The sequence below is a fragment of the Scyliorhinus canicula genome, chromosome 15 (genome assembly GCF_902713615.1).
Source record: "Scyliorhinus canicula chromosome 15, sScyCan1.1, whole genome shotgun sequence".
Classification (NCBI taxonomy): Eukaryota; Metazoa; Chordata; class Chondrichthyes; order Carcharhiniformes; family Scyliorhinidae; genus Scyliorhinus; species Scyliorhinus canicula.
In genome coordinates, this window is record NC_052160.1 from 43,977,223 (window position 1) to 44,002,227 (window position 25,005).

The window sequence follows — 25,005 nt, forward strand, 5'->3', positions numbered from 1 at the left end:
ATTTTGCAGTACAACAGTTAACATATAATGCCCCTGATATTTACACGGTATTTACAAATTTTACACACATTCCTTCCATCTTCTCTCTCTCTCTCTCTCTCTCTCTCTCTCTCTCTCTCTCTCTCTCTCTCTCTCTCTCTCTCTTCCCCCCCTCTTCCCCCCCCCCCCCCCCCCCCCCCCCCCCCCATACTTCCTAGTCGCTATTAGCTTTGAACTTGATCTTCTCCAGGTGTAGGTCTGCCAGCCAGTCTGCAGCTCTGGACAGTGCTGCTGATTGCCAGCCGAGCAGGATTCTCTGGCGTGATTAAGGAAGCAAATGCCAGGGCGTCAGCTCTCTTCCCCACATGTAGTTCTGGCCACTCTTGGGCACGGCTCCACCCTCACCCCCACAACCTTTGACATCGCCTCAAAGAAGGCTGTCCAAAACCCGACAAGTCTGGGCAGGCAAAGAATATGCGGGCGTGATTGGCCGAGCCTCCCTGGCACCGTTCACATTTATTCTCAACCTCATGGAAGAGCCTGTTCATTCAGGTTCTAGTTAAGTGAGCACTGTGCACCAGCTGGAACTGCATAAAGCTTAGCCTTGCACAGGAGGAGGTGGAGCTGGCCCTACCCAGTGCTTCGCTCTGGAGTCTCCAACCCACTTCCACCCCAAGTTCCCATACCTGCAATGGTGTCCTTGCCCTTTCCAGAAGTCATCTGTGGATGTCCCCACAGTTCCCCCTTTCCTTACTGTCCACATTTAGTAGTTCCTCCAATAAAGTGGGCCCTAGGGTACCTTGTCGTCTTCTTGCAGTGTAAGTGTTTGATTTGAAGGTACAGAGTTTCCTATCCTGTCGGTAGCTCCAGTTCTTCTGCTGGTTTGTCTAGGGTCGTGGGTCGTGATTCTGTCCCCTATGTATCCCCCGGTAACTTGTGGTTACCGCTGATAGGGGGCCATGGAGGACATTCAAGTTCAACCAGAATGCTGCCTCATTTGTTCCATGTCCTTCGTGTGGCTGCCAGCACTGGGCAGGATGTGTATTTTGCCGGGGTCAGATGGGAGTGCTGCTGTGGCGAAGGCCCGAAAGGTCGTTCGTTTGTAGGAGGACTCCTTCAGCCTCACCCATTCCATGTTAGGTTCTCGCATTCATCCCCTCGCTCTCTCTGCTGTGGCTGCCGAGTGGAAGTATGGGGAGGGCCAGGCTGCCAATGTTCTTGATCCTTTGCAGTGTAGATTTGGGGATCCTTGGATTCTCTCTCTCTCTCTCTCTCTCTCTCTCTCTCTCTCGCGCTCTCTCTTTCTCTCTCTCGCTCTCTCTCTTTCTCTCCTCCTCCTCCTCCTCCTCCTCCTCCTCCTCCCCCCCCCCCCCCAATTGCAAAAGCCACATGATTGCTTTGTCTATCCCTCTGAAAAGCCTTGGGGATGAAGATCGTATGGATCTGAACAGGAAGAGGAACCTCGGCAGTACATTCATCGCAATCATCTGCACCCTCCCTGCCAGGGAAAGCTGGATTGCATCCCATCTCTGTAGGTACTTTTGTTTACTTCCGCCGCCAGATTGGTGAGATTCCACTTGTAAATCTGTGTCCAGTCATGGGCTACCTGGATCCCCAGGTAGCAGAATTTGCTTTGGGCTAGTTTGAACGGTAGATCCCTCAACTCTGTCCCTCCCCCATTCGGGTTAAAAGTGAGTGCCTCACTCTTGCCCAGGTTGAGTTTGTAGCCCAAGAAGCCTACAAACTTCCAGGAGCTGCATGATTGCTTTCCTCCATTCTGTGGGTCCAAGATATAGATGAGCAGGTCATCCGCATAGACTGAAACTCTGTGCTCTCTGCCTCTCTTGCGTCTCGCAGAGTGATCAGCAGGCGTTCGATTGCTAGGGCAAACAAGACTGGGGACAATGGGTAACCTGCCTTGTGCCTCTGTGCAGCTGGAAGTATTCAGCGCTGGTGGTATTGGTCCGAATGTTCTCCTCGGGAGTATTGTAGAGGAGTTTCACCCACGAGGTGAGCCCTGTCCCTAGCCCAAACTGCTCCAGTACATCAATGTCAAAGGCCTTTTCTGCATCCAGGGAGACGATCACTTCTCTCCCTGGATGGGGTCGTTCTTACATTCAATAGCCACCTGCTGTTCGCAGTTAGCTGTCTACCCTTGATGAAACCTATCTGGTCCTCTGCGACCAGCTCTGGTAGGCAGTTCCTCGAGTCTCTTAGCCAGGACTTTTCGCGTCCACATAGAGCGGCAAAATGGGTCTATATGATCCGCATACTTTGAGACAGGGAGGGAGCGACACAGTGGGGCGGGGGGGAGCGGTCTTTGTCTTTTTTTGGGTATCAGCGATATCACGGCCTGTGTTAGCGTTGGAGGCAGGGTACCTCTTGCTAGTGAATCCACAAACATATGCCGTAGGTATGGCGCCAGGGCTGGTGGTAAGGGTAGACAGCTAACTGCGAACAGCAGGTAGCTATTGAATGTAAGAATGACCCCATCCAGGGAGAGAAGTGATCGTCTCCCTGGATGCAGAAAAGGCCTTTGACATTGATGTACTGGAGCAGTTTGGGCTAGGGACGGGGCTCACCTCGTGGGTGAAACTCCTCTACAATGCTCCCGAGGAGAACATTTAGTCTGCTGGGAACCCATTGGGTCCTGGCGCCTGCCCAGTCTGCATGAAGTTGATACTCTCCATGATCTCTCCCAGTCCTATTAGTGCTTCTGCTCCCCTCGCTTATTATCCTCCACGACTGGCATATCCAGTCCACTGAGGAACCGCTTCATCCCCGCTTCCCTGTCGGGGGCTCAGAAATGTACAGTCCTCGGTAGAAGGCTTCAAATGCTTAGTTGACCTTTTTTGCTTTGGCGACCAGTCCGCCTCTGCTATCCTTCACCTGCGCTATCTCTCTCGTGTCTGCCTGCTTTCTCAGCTGGTGAGCCAGTAGATGGCTAGCCTGCTCTCTGTGTTCGTACAAGGACCGCATGGTTGGTGGAGTTGATGCAGTGCTTTCCTGGTGGATAGCACATTAAAGTCCATTTGTAGCTTTTTCCTCTTCGCCAGAAGCTCGCAGGTGGGGGCTCGGAGTACTTTCTGTCGATCTCCGGATGGAGTCGATCAGTTGTTGCCATGCTGCCCTCTCTTCTCTATCTCTATGAGCCTTGTAGGCTATAATTTCTCTACTAATCAATGCCTTGAGTGCCTCCCAGACCATGGAAGGTGAGACTTCCCTGTTCTAGTTGTTAGTGATGTACTCTCCTACGGCTTGTGATATTTTACAGCAGAAGACCTTGTCAGCCAAAAGGTCCGTGTCCAACCTCCACATAGGGCATTGTGCACGGCCCTTCTCCCACCTCAAATCCATGTAATGTGGAGCTTAGTCGGAAATACGGAGTATTCCGTACTTACTATTTCTGGAAGCACCGATTTCCCCACTGCAAAGAACTCAAAAGAGTGTGTATACTTTGTGCACCAGTGAAAATAATGAAAATTCCTTCTCATCGGGGTGCAGGAACCATAGGTTCAGTGCCCTCATCTGCTCCCTGAAAGATCCCAACTCCCTAGCCGTGCCTGTCTTTTTCCCCGTCTTGGGGATTGATCAGTCCATCAGTGCGTCCTGTACACAGTTGAAGCCACACCGCACGATCAGTCGGTGTGTGTTGATGTCGGGGACTTCCGGCATGGTCTTCTTTGTAAAATCCGTGTCATCCCAGTTGGGCGCATAAACATTTACCAGAACTACAGATGCCCTTGGGTCCGTAACCGTCCTTGTTGCCGTAAACACCATCCTCTTGCTAATCAGCATGGCGACTCTCCTCATCCCGTAAAATGAGTGATACATCTGTCCCACCCAGTCCTTCCTTACCCGCAGGCGGTCCTTCTCCCTCAGGTGTGTCTCTTGCAGAAAGACTCTGTCGGCTTTCAAACTTCTTAAATGGGCGAAGACTCTCGATTTTTTCACTGAGCTGTGAAGTCCCCTGACATTCCAGGTGATAATCCTGGTGGAGGGAGTTTTGTCCCTCCCCATTTCCTGCAGGACTAACCATACTTACCTAGTGGACGCGCCCCTGCACTCCCCGCGGGTTTCCCTTTGTTAGAGGGCAGTCCAAAACAACAGTTGTCACCTTCTGATAAGGTCGGACCCCTACGCTCCGGGGTTTCTCTTTGTGCAGTGGCAACCCAACATAGCCACCAACTATTTGTATGCTACATAGGTGTGCCCCTGCATTCCGAGGTTTCCCTTTGTTTTGGACCCTACAAATTGGCTGCTTGCAGCGCCATCTTGTTTTCTCAGCCTGCACCTCACCTGCTGAAGCCAATCTGAAAACCAATCCTTTCTTCCCTTTGTGTTTCCTGTGTGTTCCTTGCCCCCCCCCCCCCCCCGTTTCCCCTTATGCATTCCTCCTCCCTGCTCTGTGGCTCTCTTCCCCCTCCCCCGACACCCTTACTGTCTGTCTTCCCTGCTAGTGGTGGCCCCTTCTCCCAGAGCTGATCTTGCCCTTGTCCTATGCCCGCTGTCTGTCCGCTCCTTCTCCCTGTGCCTCAACCTCACCTGCATCCCGCTGCCCTCGCCCTTTCCTGTGACCCAGTCTTTCTGATCACAGCGAGGCAGCACAGCCCGCACAAACATACCATGTGTTCATGATGTCTCTTTTCCCCCTCTCTTTCCTCTTCTGTTTTGCATTCATCCAGCCTGTTTGACCGAACAAACTCGTCTGCCTCCGCCAGGGTGTTCCTTGAAATAGTGTTCCTTGTTCTGGAACATTGCACAGAGCCTGGCTGGAAACAGTGTTCCAAATCTTACCCCGTTCTTGTACAGGGACAATTTGGCCCTGCATGTTGCCAAGTCCGCCCCAATGTCCTGAGATACCCAGATTTTGTTTCTTTCCCAGGTATTTGCCTTGGTCTGTTTCGCCCGCCTCAGGATGCCCTCACGATCCTGGTATCAATGCAGCTTCACAATGATCCGGGGAGGGTGGGGAGGAGAGAGAATCTGTCTCTCCCGACTAGGTTGCCCAGCATTTAAGGGGCTGGTTAAGGGTTTAAGGGTCTCCAAGGGGCTGGTTTAGCTCACAAGGTTTAGCTCGCTGGCTTTTAAAGCAGGCCAGCAGCACGGTTCGATTCCCGTACCAGCCTCCCCGGACAGGCGCCGGAATATGGCGACTAGGGCTTTTCACAGTGACTTCATTGAAGCCTACTCGTGACGATAAGCGATTTTCATTTCATTTCATTTCATTTGGGCGCCGTAACCTGTCGGTCCCCTCTGGCAGGCTCACAATTCAAATGTTCAGGCGTCGGGACCTATTTGCTTGGTCCTCTATTTTCCCTTTTTAGCTCCCCTGGGCCGCCACCGACCTTTTGACTTCGCTCTGGTCTGTCAATGCTTCAATTCGTGGATCAAAGAACAAAGAAAAGTACAGCGCAGCTCCTTTAGCCCTCCAAGCCTGTGCCGACCATGCTGCCCATCTAAACTAAAATCTTCTACACTTCCTGGGTCCGTTTCCCTCTATTCCCATCCTATTCATGTATTTGTCAAGATGCCCCTTAAATGTCACTGTTGTCCCTGCTTCCACCACCACCTCCGGCAGCGAGTTCCAGGCACTCATTACCCTCTGGGGTAAAACTTGCCTCGTACATCTCCTCTAAACCTTGCCCCTCGCACCTTAAACCCATGCCCCTGAGTAATTGATCCTTCTACTCTGGGGGAAAAAGCCTCTGACTATGCATTCTGTCTATGCCCCTCATAATTTTGTAGACCTCTATCAGGTCGCTTCTCAACCTCCATCGTTCCAGTGAGAACAAACCGAGTTTATTCAACCGCTCCTCATAGCTAATGCCCTCCATACCAGGCTGAGTAAATCTCTTCTGCACCCTCTCTAAAGCCTCCACATCCTTCTGGTAGTGTGGCTACCAGAATTGAACACTATGCTCCAAGTGTGGCCTAAGTAAGGTTCTATACAGCTGCAACATGACTTGCCAATTCTTATACTCAGTGCCACGGCCAATGAAGGCAAGCATGCCATATGCCTTCTTAACTACCTTCTCCACCTGTGTTGCCCCTGTCAGTGATCTGCGGACCTGTACACCAAGATCTCTCTGACTTACAGTACTCTTGAGGGTCCTGCCATTCACTGTATATTCCCTACCTGCATTAGACCTTCCAAAATGCATTACCTCACATTTGTCCGGATTAAACTCCATCTGCCATCTCTCCGGCCAATTCTCCAAATGATCTAAATCCTGCTGTATCCTCTGACAGTCCTCATCGCTATCTGCAATTCCACCAACCTTTGTGTCGTCTGCAAACTTACTAATTAGACCAGTTACAATTTCCTCCAAATCATTTATATATACTAAGAACAGCAAAGGTCCCAGCACTGATCCCTGATGAACACCACTAGTCACAGCCTTCCAATCACAAAAGCACCCTTCCATTGCTACTCTCTGCCTTCTATGACCTTACCAGTTCTGTATCCATCTTGCCAACTCACCCCTGATCCCATGTGACTTCACCTTTTGTACCAGTCTGCCATGAGGGACCTTGTCAAAGGCCTTACTGAAGTCCATGTAGACAACATCCACTGCCCTACCTGCATCAATCATCTTTGTGACCTCTTCGAAAAACTCTTATCAAGTTAGTGAGACATGACCTCCCCTTCACAAAACCATGCTGCCTCTCACTACAATGTTTTTTCTTGCATTTTCACCTTCTTCCCCAGCCCATCGATTGCTTTTTACGTGGAGACCATCTCCTCTGTCACCCTCACCTTGACTGCTACCTGGATTTTGACCTTTATCGCCTCTCTCATTGCGGTCAGTTCCTTCATAAGGAATGTCTTCCATCTGTCTCCATGGGGGGGGGGGGGGGGGGAAGGGGGGGGAGCCTGATGGTCGGGTTGTCGATCTCCCTCTCTCTTGGGTGGTCTGGGCCCCCTCGCATTGTGGGTCCACCGGTGACCTTTTCCACCGCTTCTGCTGTTCCTTTGACCCTTCGAGCTCCAATTGACTGGCATGATGGTTCTATTCCATTCCTTTCTCGGTTAAGGTTGAGTTGCTTTCGACTTTTCGGGCGAAATTCGCCTGAAAGTGCCCATTTGGTTATGGTGTGGAGGAGAGCCACCTGATTTTTACATAGAATTTACAGTGCAGAAGGAGGCCATTCGGCCCATCGAGTCTGCACCGGCTCTTGGAAAGAGCACCCTACCCCCTACCCACTACCCAAGGTCAACACCTCCACCCTATCCCCATAACTCAGTAACCCCACCCAACACTAAGGGCAATTTTGGACACTAAGGGCAATTTATCATGGCCAATCCACCTAACCCGCACATCTTTGGATTGTGGGAGGAAACCGGAGCACCCGGAGGAAACGCACGCACACACTGAGAGGATGTGCAGACTCCGCACAGACAGTGACCCAAGCTGGAATCGAACCTGGGACCCTGGAGCTGTGAAGCGATTGTGCTATCCACAATGCTACCGTGCTGCCCTGATGTCTGTCTACTCAGCACATCACCATCACCGGAAGTCCCAGGGTGGGGACATTTCTGGTGTCTTCTCCTCCAGTGAGTTGCTTAATTGTCCACCACCATTTACCACTGGATGTGGCAGGACTGCAGAGCTTAGATCTGATCCATTGGCTGTGGAATTGCTTTGCTCTGTCTTTACTTTCTGCTTATGTTGTTTGGCACACAAGTAATCCAGTGTTGTAGCTTCAGGTTGGCACCTCATTTTTAGCTATGTCTGGTGCTGCTCTTGCAAAACCCACTTGCACTCTTGTGGGACCCCTAACATGGTGGTAATAGTAGAATGGGGGACACGCCGGGCCAGATTGTAGTTGAGTATAATTCTGCTACTGCTGATTGCCCACAGTGCTCCAGCGCCTCATGTAAACCCAGTCTTTGAGTTGAGGGATCTGTTCACGTTATCCTCCATGTGAAGACGGAACTTTGGTTCCACAAGGACTGTGTATCACTCCTACTCATACTGTCATAGACAGGTGCATCTGTGGCACATTGGTGAGGATGAGGATCTGGAATCACGTGGGGCCAGATCCAGTAAAAACTGCAGATTCCACACTAGTGAACCATGGGTTTTTACGACAATTAACAAAGGTTTAGTGATCATCATTAGACTTTTAATTCTACATCATTTTTTATTGAATTTCAATGGTGGGATTTGCACCATGGTCTCCAGAACATTACCCTGGTTCTCTGGATTACTAGTCCAGTGACAGTACCAATATGCCACAGCCTCACCTTAATGACACATTTCAGCAAACTACAGTAGCACTTGATGACCAGAGCTCGGTAGCACTGCGGTTAGCACTGTTGCTTCGCAGCGCCAGGGACTCGGGTTCGATTCCGGCTTGGGTCATTGTCTGCGTGGAGTCTGCACGTTCTCCCCGTGTCTGCATGGGTTTCCTCCGGATGCTCCGGTTTCCTCCCACAAGTCCCAAAGATGTTCTTGTTATGTGAGTTGGACATTCTGAATTCTCCCTCCGTAAACCCGAACAGGCGCCTAAGTGCGGCGACTAGGGGTGTTCACCTTAACTTCATTGCATTGTTAATGTAAGACTACTTGTGACAGTATTAAAGTAAGCCTGGTTGTAATAATAATAAAGATTATTATTATTATTGAATAAGTCGATTAATTTCTTATTGTTTCCATGAAAACCCAAACCATCAGTTTTAGCAAATTCTTGCATATTTCCTGTATTTGATTCAACTTTTTTCAGTTGTAAAATATATTCTTGTCAGCTTATCTGTTGTACCTAAAAGAGTTCCATCAAGTAAATTAAACAAATATCTGATCACAAATCAGTTACCAGAATATTGGGATAATGATTAGAAAGTGACTAAAATGTGTACTGCTCTGTGAAATTCCAGATTAATCAGAGGGCTCTTTGCGCTATTTGTGTGGGACAGAGAGGATTTCCGTTGTACTTTCTGCATCTTGTGCAGATCCCTGTGTGAGTTTAGACAATAACTGGAAACTCAGTAATTGTTTAAAAGGCTTTTTGATGTCAGAGGTTTGGGAGTAGGCTCAAAAATACTCCTTTCCTTCTGCCTGGCTCAATAAAGTTGACCATTTGGAAATGTTAGATTAGCTGGGATTCACTTCTCCTGTAAATAAGAATAGACTGAAACTGTGGTTATTTGGATTGGGGGGATTGGTTTGTAATGTTTACCTCTAAATAAATACTTATAAAAAAGGTTTGTAAAATTTGGCACCAGTTTCTTTACTAAAGTAACTAGCTTTCTGGAATAGAACATGGTAGCAGAGAACGGCTCTGAAACATTGAAAGGGGCAAAATGGCTAAACATGTAAGATACTTATTTATGTTTTGGAGAAGTTGAGTTCAAAGAGGTGTTTGAGGACAAAGGAATTAAAGATAAAAAGAGAAAAATATATTGGAGGGAAGATGTTCAGCTGGGTTTTGGTGTCTGTGTGGGGGAAGTGTCTTGGAGATTGGATCCATGTGGGGAGAAGGTTGTGAACATTTTAAATTTGAAGCAGTCAGCCAGTTTCAAGCCCAAAAGGTTTTTTGTTTTCAGAACACAAATTGTTTCTTAACCTTGACTTTGAATTTGGAGGAGTCATGTGGTATTCCAATTCTTTTCGCGCATCTAGTGCTGCACTAAGGCAGGTTTTTATTTGTTTCTATAGGTGGTAATTCCCAGAACAGGTCGCTGGTCTGTTGCCAGGGGTTTATAGCTTGAGGGGCACCACTCCACATCAAAGTGTGGCTGACCAGGAGGCATCTCTTACTGCCAGCCATTGCCATGTTTGGAAGGATTTATAGATTGACATAATCAAACTGTTTGAACCTACTTTGGCCATCAAGTCCTGTGTGACACCTGATCCTGGAACCTCTGGCACAGGGGCAGGGATGCTATCCAAAGTGAAAATAATTATTTGTTTTGGGTAATACTGGATTTTTATAGTTAAAATCTATAAGGGAGTGGTTGCCAAGCATGTAGTTTACTTGTGTAATTTGACCAAGTGAGTTTTTTGGTGGTTATTCTGTAAGACTGTTTTAACTGTGTAACGTTAATCTTCTATGTGCAAGTTTTTTTTGTTACTAAATTATTAATTTTTTAAAAACCTAATGGTGTTCCTGGAGTTTTATGCTTTTGAGGTCAGTAGCTTTTTCCGCCTCATTTTCAAAATACAAGAAAAAGGTTTATAACAGTAAGACCGTTTTCCCTCTAGAATTAACATCTGTGATCATAATAATTGCCTAGGTTGTCATGCTTACGACGAATTATCAGTAATGGTGCTGCCAGTCATCTGTCCTCTCTGCTATAAAGACTCCGAGCATGAGCATGGATGTAAACCAAATCAAATTGCCTGTTCAAGGTGTCTAAAAGTGGAGTACCATGAGTGACTCTGTTTCACCCAACAATGGGGGGGTGGGGGGGGTGATGGTTGCACCACACTGCATGTAGACAAGTATAGTCAACCTCTATATTAATGGCAACATGGCGAGATGTTTAACAGATTTCTCAACTTCTTACTTGTTAGGAAAGGGAAGTATATGGTGTGCTCCTACAGAAAGCCCACATAGTTCTGGCAGACAAGGCTACATGGTGCCTAGAGTGGCAAGGTGGAGCCTGGAGGAGGCAACTTTCCTCCAATTCTGTCCGATTGGTACCTTGCAGGATCCCTATTTTTGACCAGAGATCTTTATCGTCAAGGACCTTGTGCCAGGCCTCTTGCCCCGTCTCCATTTCTGGCTGAGGCCATGCCACTTCAATGTGTACACTTTCGGGACTTATGTGGAGCTTGCACACCTCTTTACAGAAGTGTTTTCTCTCTCAATGTTATCTTCAGTGGTATGATGGATTTCAAATGCATCTTCAAATTAAGGGACTGGATAGCGTCCTTTGACTTGGTGGATGTCTGGCAGAATCTCAACCTCAATTCTATCACTTCTACTTCCTTGAAAGGACCAAAGGAGGAGGGTCCAGAATTGACTGCCTTGTGAGTCCTTGGGGAAAAGGTTGGTGGTTGGGTAGATGGCCCTTTCTTGGAGCAAGATTGTCATTGATCTGCCCAAGAGGGGTTATCTCTGTTTGCCTGGTTTTTCCCCTCTGCACAAACCTTTTCAATGTCTTCTCAGCTTGGCATTTTTTAAAAATTTGTTCATGGACATCACTGGCTGGGTCAGCATTTGTTGCACATCCCCGAGGGCATTTAAGAGTCGACCACATTGCTATGGGTCTGGAGTCACATGTAGGCCAGTTCAGGTAAGGATACCAGATTTCCTTCCCTAAAGGACATTAGTGAACCTGATGGGTTTTTACAACAATCAACGATGGTTTCATGGTCACCTTTTAGACTTTTCATTCCAGATTTTTATTGAATTCAAATTCCACCAACTGCATGGCAGGATTCGAACCCGGGTCCCCAGAACATTACCCTGGGTCTCTGGATTGCTAGACCAGTGACAATACCATCACGCTGCTCGCTCCCCCTGCATTGTAGTGATCCACCCCACCCAGTCCGACACAGTCCCATGCCAGTTGATTCAGACTGTGAAAGCATTTGGGTACAGGCGCATTTTGTCACCCAGATCCAACTTCTGTGCACTGCTATGGCATCTGATTGAGGTTAATAGACCTTTGATAGCCTTTTGGTGAAAGCTCAAGAAACCCTGGATTTCCCTTTTCCTAAACCCAATAAAATCTACCACATGGGAATATTAATTATTTGCTGCTGATGGACATTAACTGGGGATTCGCCTGTGTTCTTAGAGATGAGAACAGACTGAAACATGCTGTTGTATTAAGAGGTACATGTTTGTAATGTGTTTCTATTTGTAAATAAATGCCCATAAAAGTTAGTAAATATTGACTCCAGTCCTTTATCATCTGAATATTTGGGTTATAATAGGATGCGTTGTGCTATGTTTGTGGGAGCATAGGTCATTTTAATGGGTCATTTTTGTCATTTTTTTTTTTAAGTGTTCTGGCTTCTGGTGATGTGCAGGAGGATTTAAAGCATTGTACAGCAGCCTCTCAGGCAAATGGAAGAAAAAACTATCACCAGGATCAGTTCGAATATCTCTTGGTTGTAAAGTATGGCACTAAAACCATCACAGAATCATAGAAATTTACAGTGTGGAAGGAGGCCATTCAACCAATGGTGGCCATGCCGGTTAACAAGGCACCAACCAGACAAATGTGACATTTTGGCTCTTAGTCCATGGTCTTGTAGGTTCCGGCACTTCAGATGCATATTCAAGTATTTTTGAGGTGTTATGAGTGTTTCTATCTCCATCATTCTTTCAGGCAGTGAACTCTAAATCCACACCAATTTCTGGATTAATTTTCTTCTTCATGAATCCCCTCTGAGTCTCCTATCTCTTACCCTAAATCTATGCCCCTGGTTCTGGACCCCTCAACCGAAAAGAATGGAGCCACCTTATCTACTCTTATCTGGACCCCTCATAATTTTGTATGCTTCAATTAGATCTCCCCTCGGCCTTCTCTGTTCCAAAGGAACCAACCCTGGTTGATCCAACCTTACCTTTAAATTCTCCAGTCCAGGCAATGTCCTCTCCTGTGCAATCACACTTTCTTATAGTTTTATTACCAAAACGTAACTCATGGGAGATACTGAAACTTGGGTGCACAGTTTAAACATTAAGGGATCTCCCATTTAAGGCAGAGGGAGGAGAATTATTTTTCTCTGAGGATCATCTGTGGACTTCTCTTCCCTCAGAGAGCCATGGAGGCAGGATTATAGAATATTTTTAAGGCTGAGTTAGATTCTTAATCGACAAGGGGGTCAAAAGTTGTAGGAGATGCAGGAAAGTAGAGTTGAGGCCACAATCAAATCATCATGATCTTATCAAATGGCGGAGCAGGCTCGAGGGGCTGAATGACCTGTATGTACATATGTTCTTGTCCACGTAATACTCCAGTTCCAATGTAACCTCCCTTCTCTCTATTCTATCTCTCAGCAACAATACTGCATCTATCTGCCCACCCACCATCGAGGATCTGTGGCCATACATTCCGAGGTCCTTCCATACTTTTTGTATCCTACCATTTATTTTGTATTCCCTTGCCTTGTTAGCCTACCGCAAATGCATTTCCTCACATTTCTCCAGATTGAATTCAGTTGACATCTTTGTGTAGTCTATAGCTTTCTTCAAACGTTATAAACCATGCAGCCAATTTATCATTTGCAAACTTCTTGGTAATGCCCCCTATATTCAAGTCCAAATCATTGCTATTGACCACAAATGTCTGACTGATTATTATTGATACTGACCCAACTGGTTGAAGATTTGGTGAATGTGGTTGATGATGGGATTTTCATTTCCATTAATGATGATTGGAAAGGAGACTAGAGTAATTTTGGTAATTGAATACTTTGAGACTTGTACAGCTAAAGGGTTGTTATTAGATGCTTTATGGATGGATTTAATTCCTGCAACAGCCTCCTGCAGAGTGTCGAATACGCTCCAAGGAGCCCCTTGTTCTGCAACAGCATTTTCTTTGTAAATTTGAAAGCCAATTTTCAATATTATCCTCGTGATTGACAGCTTAGTGCTCAGTGTATTTAGGAAATGTTTTTTTACAGGGCTTTTACTGACTGTACAGTAAGTATTCCTTTGTGTGAAGAGATCAATGTAGCTTTAACAATACTTTTTCTAGACATTCTCATTCTCCAGTATGACAGTGGCAGTTTTGCTGATGTCATCACAGGAATCAGTTTATGGATTTGACCACGGGTAACGTGTGGAAGCTTAGTGTCTTGACACAAAACTGACTCCGAGGCGTAATTACCCCGAGAACAAAACTTGGCCAATGTCTCTCAAGAAGGAGAATCAGGAATTTCCAAATATCAAGGGATTGGGGTGAAAGCATGAATGTCATAGGAGATGGGGGGAAATGTCTGTGTTTGAGGAAGGCTTGCATGTAAAGTGAAAAGAAGGACTTTTTGTGTAATCCTGTATGATCTTGGAAATTTAAAGACCATTCTAATCACGCATGCTTCTTGTATTTCAGGGCTGAGAAGACCGAGGTACTGAGTGAGGACCTTCTGCAGGTAAATCATTTTGATTGTTTTTGAGGATTATGATTCCATACATCAGGCAGCTAAAGATAGTTGCCCAGCATTATGAATAGCATTAAAAGCTTGTTGAATGTGAAGGAAGAGCCTCAGTATAGATACAAACATGATGAAGCACACTCAAGTCATGATTTTTCTATGTTAACATTGTGTATGTGTGTATATATATATAATTGTTTGCATATATTTAAGGCATGATTAAATATGAGAGAGAAATTCTTCTGTCATGGAGTAAGACCTGGATTCTGGATACTTTAAAGTATTGACCCCTTTGGCAGCCTGAGTTAGGACAACAAATAGTTTTTAATTTTATTACCAATTTTATCATTCCATTTGTGCATCCTTGACATTACCCTTACGTGGTTGGTAGTCCTGACTGTCATGTGAAATGTCCAGGTGAACTGCAGCTGACTATAAATGTAATGCAACATCTGAAGAATGTAGAATTTACTGGGGGGTCAGCAAATATACTGGGTGAAGGGATGTTGCTGTAATTAGTTGAATGCATTCTTCCAGGTATCGCAGTTGCCAACCTAGAAAATAACCAAAAGCTGGAATGCATCTCATTTGGTTTTATGAAACCCAGGTTACCTTAATCTTGAGTGCGGATATTGGGAATTCGAGTCCCAACGGATCTGACAGGAAGAGCCTCCAAAAGGAAGTACCAGATAAGGAATGAAGACGGTTGTCGGAACAACTTCCAGTTAAGTTAAAGAAAGAAGCAGAGAAGAAAAAAGAAAGAAGCAGAGCAAGGGCTGTGGGGAGAAAACTTTAAAGAGGGCTCATGCAAAGCCCTGGTAATTGAAAAGGTCTGCTGCGGCAATGGTACCCCTTTGAAGCAGTAGTATTCTGCTCGGCACAGCCGAAAATCTGAAGCTGTGCTTGGGTGTATACTCAATAATGCAGAGGAAGGGAACCCCAGGAGAAGATTGAAATCCTGGAGGTGGGCCATTGTTAATGCCGACCAAATCTGATAATTGAAGAGGGCTCAGAAGTAACCCTGAAGGCCCAAGAAGACATCTGACTCTGTCCTGTGGGCTGTTTGAATGGTGTTCTGCTTTTCCCATTCGTGCATTGCTTCTATTATTACTTTGTTCACTTCCCATCTAAACCTTGTATATTCAGCCTGGCTGGCCGGCTGGCCATGTGCTTAAGATGTCAGAGTCCCGATTGCAAAAGCAAATAATCTTTGCCCAGCTCTAGGAAGGCTTGTGGACAAGGTGAGGACAAAGGAAGCACTTAAAAGACCTTGGGAAATGCAACATATATATCTTCCTCAGAAGAGACTTACTTGGTGAACCCCCTGATTGAAGGGACCTAATTCTTTGAGGACACCCAACAACAAGAGGAGGCCTGGAAAAGGAGCCAGAGAAAGGAATACCAGCGATCTAGACTCCAAGAACCGATCCCACTTTGCAGAAATACCTGCCAAGTGTGCAGTCGAAGATGTGGTTCTCGGATCGGGCTCATCAGCCATGCAGGAACCCATGACCAGTAACACTTGAGTTTTTAAAAATTAATTTATGGGATGTGGACATCGCTGGTTATGACAGCATTTAGTGCCAATCCCTAGTTGTCTTTCAGAAGATGTTGGTGAGTTGCCTTTTTGAACCGCTGCAGTCCTTGAGGTGTAGGTACACCCACTGTGCTATTAGGGAGGGAGTTCCAGGATGTTGCTCCAGTGACAATGAAGGAATGGTGATATATTTCCAAGTCAGTGTGGTGAGTGACTTGGAGGGGAACCTCCAGGTGGTGGGGTTCCCAGGTATATGCTGCTCTTGTCCTTCTAGATGGTAGTGGTTGTGGGTTTAGAAGGTGCTGTCGGAGGAACATTGGTGAGTTACATAGAACATGGAACGATACAGCGCAGTACAGGCCCTTCGGCCAACGATGTTGCACCGACATGGGAAGTCAAAAACTAAAGGCCATCTAACCTACATTATGCCATTATCATCCATATGCTTATCCAATAAACTTTTAAATGCCCTCAATGTTGGCGAGTTCACTACTGTTGCAGGTAGGGCATTCCACGGCCTCACCACTCTTTGCGTAAAAAACCTACCTCTTGACCTCTGTCCTATATCTATTACCCCTCAATTTAAGGTTATGTCCCCTCGTGCTAGCCACCTCCATCCGCGGGAGAAGGCTCTCACTGTCCACCCTATCTAACCCTCTGATCATTTTGTATGCCTCTATTAAGTCACCTCTTAACCTTCTTCTCTCTAACGAAAACAACCTCAAGTCCATCAGCCTTTCCTCATAAGATTTTCCCTCCATATCAGGCAACATCCTGGTAAATCTCCTCTGCACCCGTTCCAAAGCTTCCACGTCCTTCCTATAATGAGGCGACCAGAACTGTACGCAATACTCCAAATGCGGCCGTACCAGAGTTTTGTACAGGTGCAACATGACCTCATGGCTCCGGAACTCAATCCCTCTACCAATAAAGGCCAACACACCATAGGCCTTCTTCACAACCCTATCAACCTGGGTGGCAATTTTCAGGGATCTATGTACATGGACCGAGATACCTCTGCTCATCCACACTACCAAGAATTTTACCATTAGCTAAATATTCCGCATTCCTGTTATTCTTTCCAAAGTGAATCACCTCCCACTTCTCCACATTAAACTCCATTTGCCACCTCTCAGCCCAGCTCTGCAGCTTATCTACGTCCCTCTGTAACCTACAACATCCTTCCACACTGTCTACAACTCCACCGACTTTAGTGTCGTCTGCAAATTTACTCACCCAACCTTCTGCGCCCTCCTCTAGGTCATTTATAAAAATGCCAAACAGCAACGGCCCCAGAACAGATCCTTGTGGTACGCCACTCGTAACTCAACTCCATTCTGAACATTTGCCATCAACCACCACCCTCTGTCTTCTTTCAACTAGCCAATTTCTGATCCACATCTCTAAATCACCCTCAATCCCCAGCCTCCGTATTTTCTGCAATAGCCGGCCGTGGGGAAACTTATCAAACGCTTTACTGAAATCCATATACACCACATCAACTGCTGTACCCTCGTCTACCTGTTCAGTCACCTTCTCAAAGAGCCCGATAAGGTTTGTGAGGCAAGACCTACCCTTCACAAAACCATGCTGACTATCCCTAATCATATTATTCCTATCTAGATGATTATAAATCATATCTCTTATAATCCTCTCCAAGACTTTACCCACAACAGACGTGAGGCTCACCGGCCTATAGTTACCGGGGTTATCTCTACTCCCCTTCTTGAACAAAGGGACCACATTTGCTATCCTCCAGTCCTCTGGCACTATTCCTGTAGCCAATGATGACCTAAAAATCAAAGCCAAAGGCTCAGCAATCTCTTCCCTGGCTTCCCAGAGAATCCTAGGATAAATCCCATCAGGCCCTGGGGACTTATCTATTTTCACCTTGTCCAGAATTGCCAACACTTCTTCCCTACGCACCTCAATGCCATCTATTCTAATAGCCTGGGTCTCAGCATTCTCCTCCACAACATTATCTTTTTCCTGAGTGAATACTGACGAAAAGTATTAGAACATAGAACATAGAACGATACAGCGCAGTACAGGCCCTTCGGCCCTCGATGTTGCACCGACATGGAAAAAAAAACTAAAGGCCATCTAACCTACACTATGCCCTTATCATCCATATGCTTATCCAATAAACTTTTAAATGCCCTCAATGTTGGCGAGTTCACTACTGTTGCAGGTAGGGCATTCCACGGCCTCACCACTCTTTGCGTAAAAAACCAACCTCTGACCTCTGTCCTATATCTATTACCCCTCAATTTAAGGCTATGTCCCCTCGTGCTAGCCACCCCCATCCGCAGGAGAAGGCTCTCACTGTCCACCCTATCTAACCCTCTGATCATTTTGTATGCCTCTATTAAGTCACCTCTTAACCTTCTTCTCTCTAACGAAAACAACCTCAAGTCCATCAGCCTTTCCTCATAAGATTTTCCCTCCATACCAGGCAACATCCTGGTAAATCTCCTCTGCACCCGTTCCAAAGCTTCCACGTCCTTCCTATAATGAGGCGACCAGAACTGTACGCAATACTCCAAATGCGGCCGTACGAGAGTTTTGTACAACTGCAACATGACCTCATGGCTCCGGAACTCAATCCCTCTACCAATGAAGGCCAACACACCATAGGCCTTCTTCACAACCCTATCAACCTGGGTGGCAACTTTCAGGGATCTATGTACATGGACACCGAGATCCCTCTGCTCATCCACACTACCAAGAATTTTACCATTAGCCAAATATTCCGCATTCCTGTTATTCTTTCCAAAGTGAATCACCTCACACTTCTCCACATTAAACTCCATTTGCCACCTCTCAGCCCAGCTCTGCAGCTTATCTATGTCCCTCTGTAACCTGCAACATCCTTCCGCACTGTCTACAACTCCACCGACTTTAGTGTCGTCTGCAAATTTACTCACCCATCCTTCTGCGCCCTCCTCTAGGTCATTTATAAAAATGACAAACAGCAACGGCCCCAGAACAGATCCTTGTGGTACGCCACTCGTAACTGAACTCCATTCTGAACATTTCCCATCAACTACCACCCTCTGTCTTCTTTCAACTATCCAATTTCTGATCCACATCTCTAAATCACCCTCAATCCCCAGCCTCCGTATTTTCTGCAATAGCCGACCGTGGGGAACCTTATCAAACGCTTTACTGAAATCCATATACACCACATCAACTGCTCTACCCTCGTCTACCTGTTCAGTCACCTTCTCAAAGAACTCGATAAGGTTTGTGAGGCATGACCTACCCTTCACAAAACCATGCTGACTATCCCTAATCATATTATTCCTATCTAGATGATTATAAATCGTATCTTTTATAATCCTCTCCAAGACCTTACCCACCACAGACGTTAGGCTCACCGGCCTATAGTTACCGGGGTTATCTCTACTCCCCTTCTTGAACAAAGGGACCACATTTGCTATCCTCCAGTCCTCTGGCACTATTCCTGTAGCCAATGATGACCTAAAAATCAAAGCCAAAGGCTCAGCAATCTCTTCCCTGGCTTCCCAGAGAATCCTAGGATAAATCCCATCCGGCCCCGGGGACTTATCTATTTTCACCTTGTCCAGAATTGCCAACACTTCTTCCCTACGCACCTCAATGCCATCTATTCTAATAGCCTGGGTCTCAGCATTCTCCTCCACAATATTATCTTTTTCTTGAGTGAATACTGACGAAAAGTATTCATTTAGTATCTCACTTATCTCCTCAGCCTCCACACAGAACTTCCCACCACTCTCCTTGACTGGCCCTACTCTTACCCGCGTCATTCTTTTATTCCTGACATACCTATAGAAAACTTTTGGGTTTTCCTTGATCCTACCTGCCAAAGACTTCTCATGTCCCCTCCTTGCTCGTCTCAGCTCTCTCTTTAGATCCTCCCTCGCTTCCTTGTAACTATCAAGCGCCCCAACTGAAACTTCATGCCTCATCTTCACATAGGCCTCCTTCTTCCTCTTAACAAGAGATTCCACTTCTTTGGTAAACCACGGTTCCCTCGCTCGACCCCTTCCTCCCTGCCTGACTGGTACGTACTTATCAAGAACATGCAATAGCTGTTCCTTGAACAAGCTCCACATATCCAGTGTGCCCAACCCTTGCAGCCTATTTCTCCAACCAACACATCCTAAGTCATGTCTAATGGCATCATAATTGCCCTTCCCCCAGCTATAACTGTTGCCCTGCGGGGTATACTTATCCCTTTCCATCACTAACGTAAAGGTCACCGAATTGTGGTCACTGTTTCCAAAGTGCTCACCTACCTCCAGATCTAACAACTGGCCTGGTTCATTACCCAAAACCAAATCCAATGTGGCCTCGCCTCTTGTTGGCCTGTCAACATATTGTGTCAGGAAACCCTCCTGCACACATTGTACAAAGAACGACCCATCTAATGTACTCGAACTATATCTTTTCCAGTCAATATTTGGAAAGTTAAAGTCTCCCATAACAACTACCCTGTTACTTTCGCTCTTTTCCAGAATCATCTTCGCCATCCTTTCCTCTACATCCCTAGAACTATTAGGTGGCCTATAGAAAAACTCCCAACAGGGTGACCTCTCCTTTCCTGTTTCTAACCTCAGCCCATACTACCTCAGAAGAAGAGTCCCCATCTAGCATCCTTTCCGCCACCGTAATACTGTCCTTGACTAGCAGCGCCACACCTCCCCCTCTTTTGCCCCCTTCTCTGGGCTTACTAAAACACCTAAACCCCGGAACCTGCAACAACCATTCCTGTCCCTGCTCTATCCATGTCTCTGAAATGGCCACAACGTCGAAGTCCCAGGTACCAACCCATGCTGCCAGTTCCCCAACCTTATTTCGTATACTCCTGGCATTGAAGTAGACACACTTCAAACCACCATTTAGTATCTTGCTTATCTCCTCAGCCTCCACACACAACTTCCCACCACTGTCCTTGACTGGCCCTACTCTTACCCTAGTCATTCTTTTATTCCTGACATACCTATAGAAAGCTTTTGGGTTTTCCTTGATCCTACCTGCCAAAGACTTCTCATGTTCCCTCCTTGCTAGTCTTAGCTCTCTCTTTAGATCCTTCCTCGATTCCTTGTAACTACCAAGCACCCCAACTGAAACGTCACGCCTCATCTTCACATAGGCCTCCTTCTTCCTCTTAACAAGAGATTCCACTTCTTTGGTAAACCACGGTTCCCTCGCTCTACCCCTTCCTCCCTGCCTGACTGGTACGTACTTATCAAGAACACGCAATAGCTGTTCCTTGAACAAGCTCCACATATCCAGTGTGCCAAACCTTTGCAGCCTACTTCTCCAACCTACACATCCTAAGTCATGTCTAATCGCATCATAATTGCCCTTCCCCCAGCTATAACTGTTGCCCTGCGGGGTATACTTATCCCTTTCCATCACTAACGTAAAGGTCACCGAATTGTGGTCACTGTTTCCAAAGTGCTCACCTACCTCCAGATCTAACAACTGGCCTGGTTCATTACCCAAAACCAAATCCAATGTGGCCTCGCCTCTTGTTGGCCTGTCAACGTATTGTGTCAGGAAACCCTCCTGCACACATTGTACAAAGAACGACCCATCTAATGTACTCGAATTATATATTTTCCAGTCAATATTTGGAAAGTTAAAGTCTCCCATAACAACTACCCTGTTACTTTCGCTCTTTTCCAGAATCATCTTCGCCATCCTTTCCTCTACATCCCTAGAACTATTAGGTGGCCTATAGAAAACTCCTAACAGGGTGACCTCTCCTTTCCTGTTTCTAACCTCAGCCCATACTGCCTCGGAAGAAGAGTCCCCATCTAGCATCCTTTCCGCCACCGTAATACTGTCCTTGACTAGCAGTGCCACACCTCCCCCTCTTTTACCCCCTTCTCTGAGCTTACTAAAACACCTAAACCCCGGAACCTGCAACAACCATTCCTGTCCATGCTCTATCCATGTCTCTGAAATGGCCACAACATCGAAGTCCCAGGTGCCAACCCTGCTGCCAGTTCCCCTACCTTATTTCGTATACTCCTGGCATTGAAGTAGACACACTTCAAACCACCTACCTGAACACTGGCACCCTCCTGCGAAGTCAAATCTGTGCTCCTGACCTCTCTACTCTCAATCTCCCGTACCCCAAAACTACAATCCAGGTTCCCATGCCCCTGCTGAATTAGTTTAAACCCCCCCAAAGAGCACTAACAAATCTCCCCCCCCCAGGATATTGGTGCCCCTCAGGTTCAGATGTAGACCATCCTGTCTATAGAGGTCCCACCTTCCCCAGAAAGAGCCCCAGTTATCCAGAAATCTGAACCCCTCCCGCCTGCACCATCCCTGTAGCCACGTGTTTAATTGCTCTCTCTCCCTATTCCTCGTCTCACTATCACGTGGCACGGGCAACAACCCAGAGATAACAACTCTTTGTTCTCGCTCTGAGCTTCCATCCTAGCTCCCTAAAGGCCTGCCTGACATCCTTGTCCCCTTTCCTACCTATGTCATTAGTGCCAATGTGGACTACGACTTGGGGCTGCTCCCCCTCCCCCTTAAGGACCCGGAAAACACGATCCGAGACATCACGTACCCTTACACCTGGGAGGCAACATACCAAACGTGAGTCTCTCTCGCTCCCACAAAATCTCCTATCTGTGCCCCTGACTATTGAGTTCCCAATTACTAATGCTCTGCTCCTCTCCCCCCTTCCCTTCTGAGCAACAGGGACAGACTCCGTGCCAGAGGCCCGTACCCTGTGGCTTATCCCTGGTAAGTCGTCGTCCCCACAAGTATCCAAAACGGTATACTTGTTACTCAGGGGAACGACCGCAGTGGGTCCCTGCACTGACTGCTTCTTCCCAGTCCCTCTTTCAGTTACCCATCTATCTCTAGTCTTTGGTGTAACTACTTCCCTGAAGCTCCTATCTATGACCCCCTCTGCCTCCCGAATGATCCGAAGTTCATCCAACTCCAGCTCCCTAACTCGGTCTTGGAGGAGCTGGAGATGGCTGCACTTCCTGCAGGTAAAATCAGCAGTGACACTAACGGCATCCCTCACCTCAAACATCCTGCAGGAGGAACATTGCACTGCCTGCCCTGCCATCCCTCTGAGTTCCAATCAAGTTCTGGTTAACAAATATAAAATAAATAAAAAATAATAATATAATATAACACTTACATTCTCACACCAATGGGTCTTATTATTAGGTTAGAGGAGGAGGGCGGGTGGGAGACACTATACGTGTAGTGTCTCAGGTTTCCTCTCCATCAGAATTTATTGGCTAGGGGGAGAAAAAAAAACCTTCCCAGAAATCCACGGGTCGTACTTCCAGTTCCCGCCTTATATTAAAAGAAAAATAGGATCGGTACCAGCTGGCTCTCCCTCTCACGCTCGTTTGAAAGTCCCGGCTGGCTCTCCCTCTCGCGCCCTTTTTAAAGTCCCGACTGGCTCACCTCTCGTGCTCTTTTGAAAGTCCCGGCTGGCTCACCTCTCGTGCCCTTTTTAAAGTCCCCGCTGGCTCACCTCTCGCGCTCTTTTGAAAGTCCCGGCTGGCTCTCCCTCTCGCGCTCGTTTGAAAGTCCCGGCTGGCTCTCCCTCTTGCGCTCTTTTGAAAGTCCCGACTGGCTCACCTCTCGTGCTCTTTTGAAAGTCCCGGCTGGCTCACCTCTCGCGCTCGTTTGAAAGTCCCGGCTGGCTCTCCCTCTTGCGCTCTTTTGAAAGTCCCGACTGGCTCACCTCTCGTGCTCTTTTGAAAGTCCCGGCTGGCTCACCTCTCGCGCCTTTTTTAAAGTCCCCGCTGGCTCACCTCTCCCGCTCTTTTGAAAGTCCCGGCTGGCTCTCCCTCTCGCGCACGTTTGAAAGTCCCGGCTGGCTCTCCCTCTCGCGCTCTTTTGAAAGTCCCGGCTGGCTCTCCCTCTCGCGCTCGTTTGAAAGTCTACTGTAGTGCATCGTGTAGATAGTACACATGGCTGCCATGGTTCGTCAGTGGTGGAAGGTTTGAATGTTTGTGGAAGGGGGAGCAATCATGATGACTGCTATGTCCTGGATGATGTTGAACTTCTTGTGTTTTTGGAGCCGCACTCACCCAGGCAATTCCATTACACTCCTGACTTGTGCCTTGTAGATGGTGGACAGACTTTGGGGAGTAAGGAGCTGAGTTAATCACTGTAGGATTCCTAGCCTTTGACCAGCCCTGGTAGCCACAGTATTAATGTGGCTAGTCCAGTTCAATGATGACCCCAAGGATGTTGATTGTGGGGAATTCAGCAATGGTAATGCCATTAAATGTCATGGGGTGGTGGTTAGATCCTCTCTTGTAGGAGATGGTCATTCCCTGTCAATTGTGTGGCGCGAATGTTACTTGCGACTTGTCGGCACAAGTCTGGATATGTCCAGGTCTTGCTGCATTTGGACATGGACTACTTCATTATCTGAGGAGTCACGAATGGAACTGAACATTGTATAGCCATCCGCTAACATGCCCACTTCTGACCACATGATGGAAGGGAGGTCATTGATGAAGCAGCTGAAGATGGTTGGGCCTAGGGCACTACCCTGAGGAACACCTGCAGTGATGTCCTGGAGCTGAGATGATTGACCTCCAACCACCACAAACATCTTCCTTTGTGCCAGGTATGACTCCAACCAATGCAGAGTTTTCCCCCTGATTCCCATTGACTCTAGTTTAGCTTGATGCCATAGTAGGTCAAATGCTGCCTTGATGTCAAGAGCCGTCACTCTCACCTCACCTCTACTGTTCTGACTCGTTAGTGAGTGATTGTCGAAGAAGAATTCGGCCTGGTATTCATTTGTATTGCAACCTGAAATCTGTCGTAAGCACATTTTTATTGTGTTTCATCTTCCCTCTCTCGGCATTCAGGGAGTTTTGGGTTTGTTTGTCCTATCTTTCATAGAACATAGAACAGTATAGCACAGAACAGGCCCTTCAGCCCTCGATGTTGTGCCGAGCAATGATCACCCTACTCAAACCCACGCATCCACCCTATACCCGTAACCCAACCCCCCCCCCCCCCCCCCCCCCCCCCCCCCCCCCCACACACATTACTTTTTAGGACGCTACGGGCAATTTAGCATGGCCAATCCACCTAACCCGCACATCTTTTGACTGGATTTCCTTGTTGTTTGAATGTACCTTGACTGTACCATCTTTTTTAGCATCTTACAATTAGGGAACTGAAAGAAGGAGCATAAGATGATAACTTGGGCCCAGATAACTTTTTTGAAAAACATTTTATTAAGGCATTTGTAATTTTTTAATAATAACTGTAACCAGTACAAATATAAATATAGTGCAAGGATTGCCTCCCTCCCTCACAAGTCCTACCTCCTCTGAACAATAATCTAACCCCCCCCCCCCAACCTCTGCTGACAGTTTTCTCCAAAGAAGTCGACAAACGGCTGCCACCTCCGAATGAACCCTA

At 46.9% G+C, this 25,005-nt stretch overlaps 1 protein-coding gene across 7 annotated transcripts in view; it reads left to right on the plus strand.

Annotated features, from left to right (window-relative positions):
- arhgap17a (Rho GTPase activating protein 17a) overlaps positions 1-25,005 on the plus strand; it is a 188,069-nt gene that overhangs the window by 73,910 nt on the left and 89,154 nt on the right. For all 7 annotated transcript variants that reach the window (XM_038819885.1, XM_038819886.1, XM_038819887.1 and 4 more), the window contains exon 2: positions 13,997-14,036. In XM_038819885.1, the coding sequence (XP_038675813.1) occupies positions 13,997-14,036 (40 nt within the window). The remainder of the gene's footprint in view (positions 1-13,996; positions 14,037-25,005) is intronic.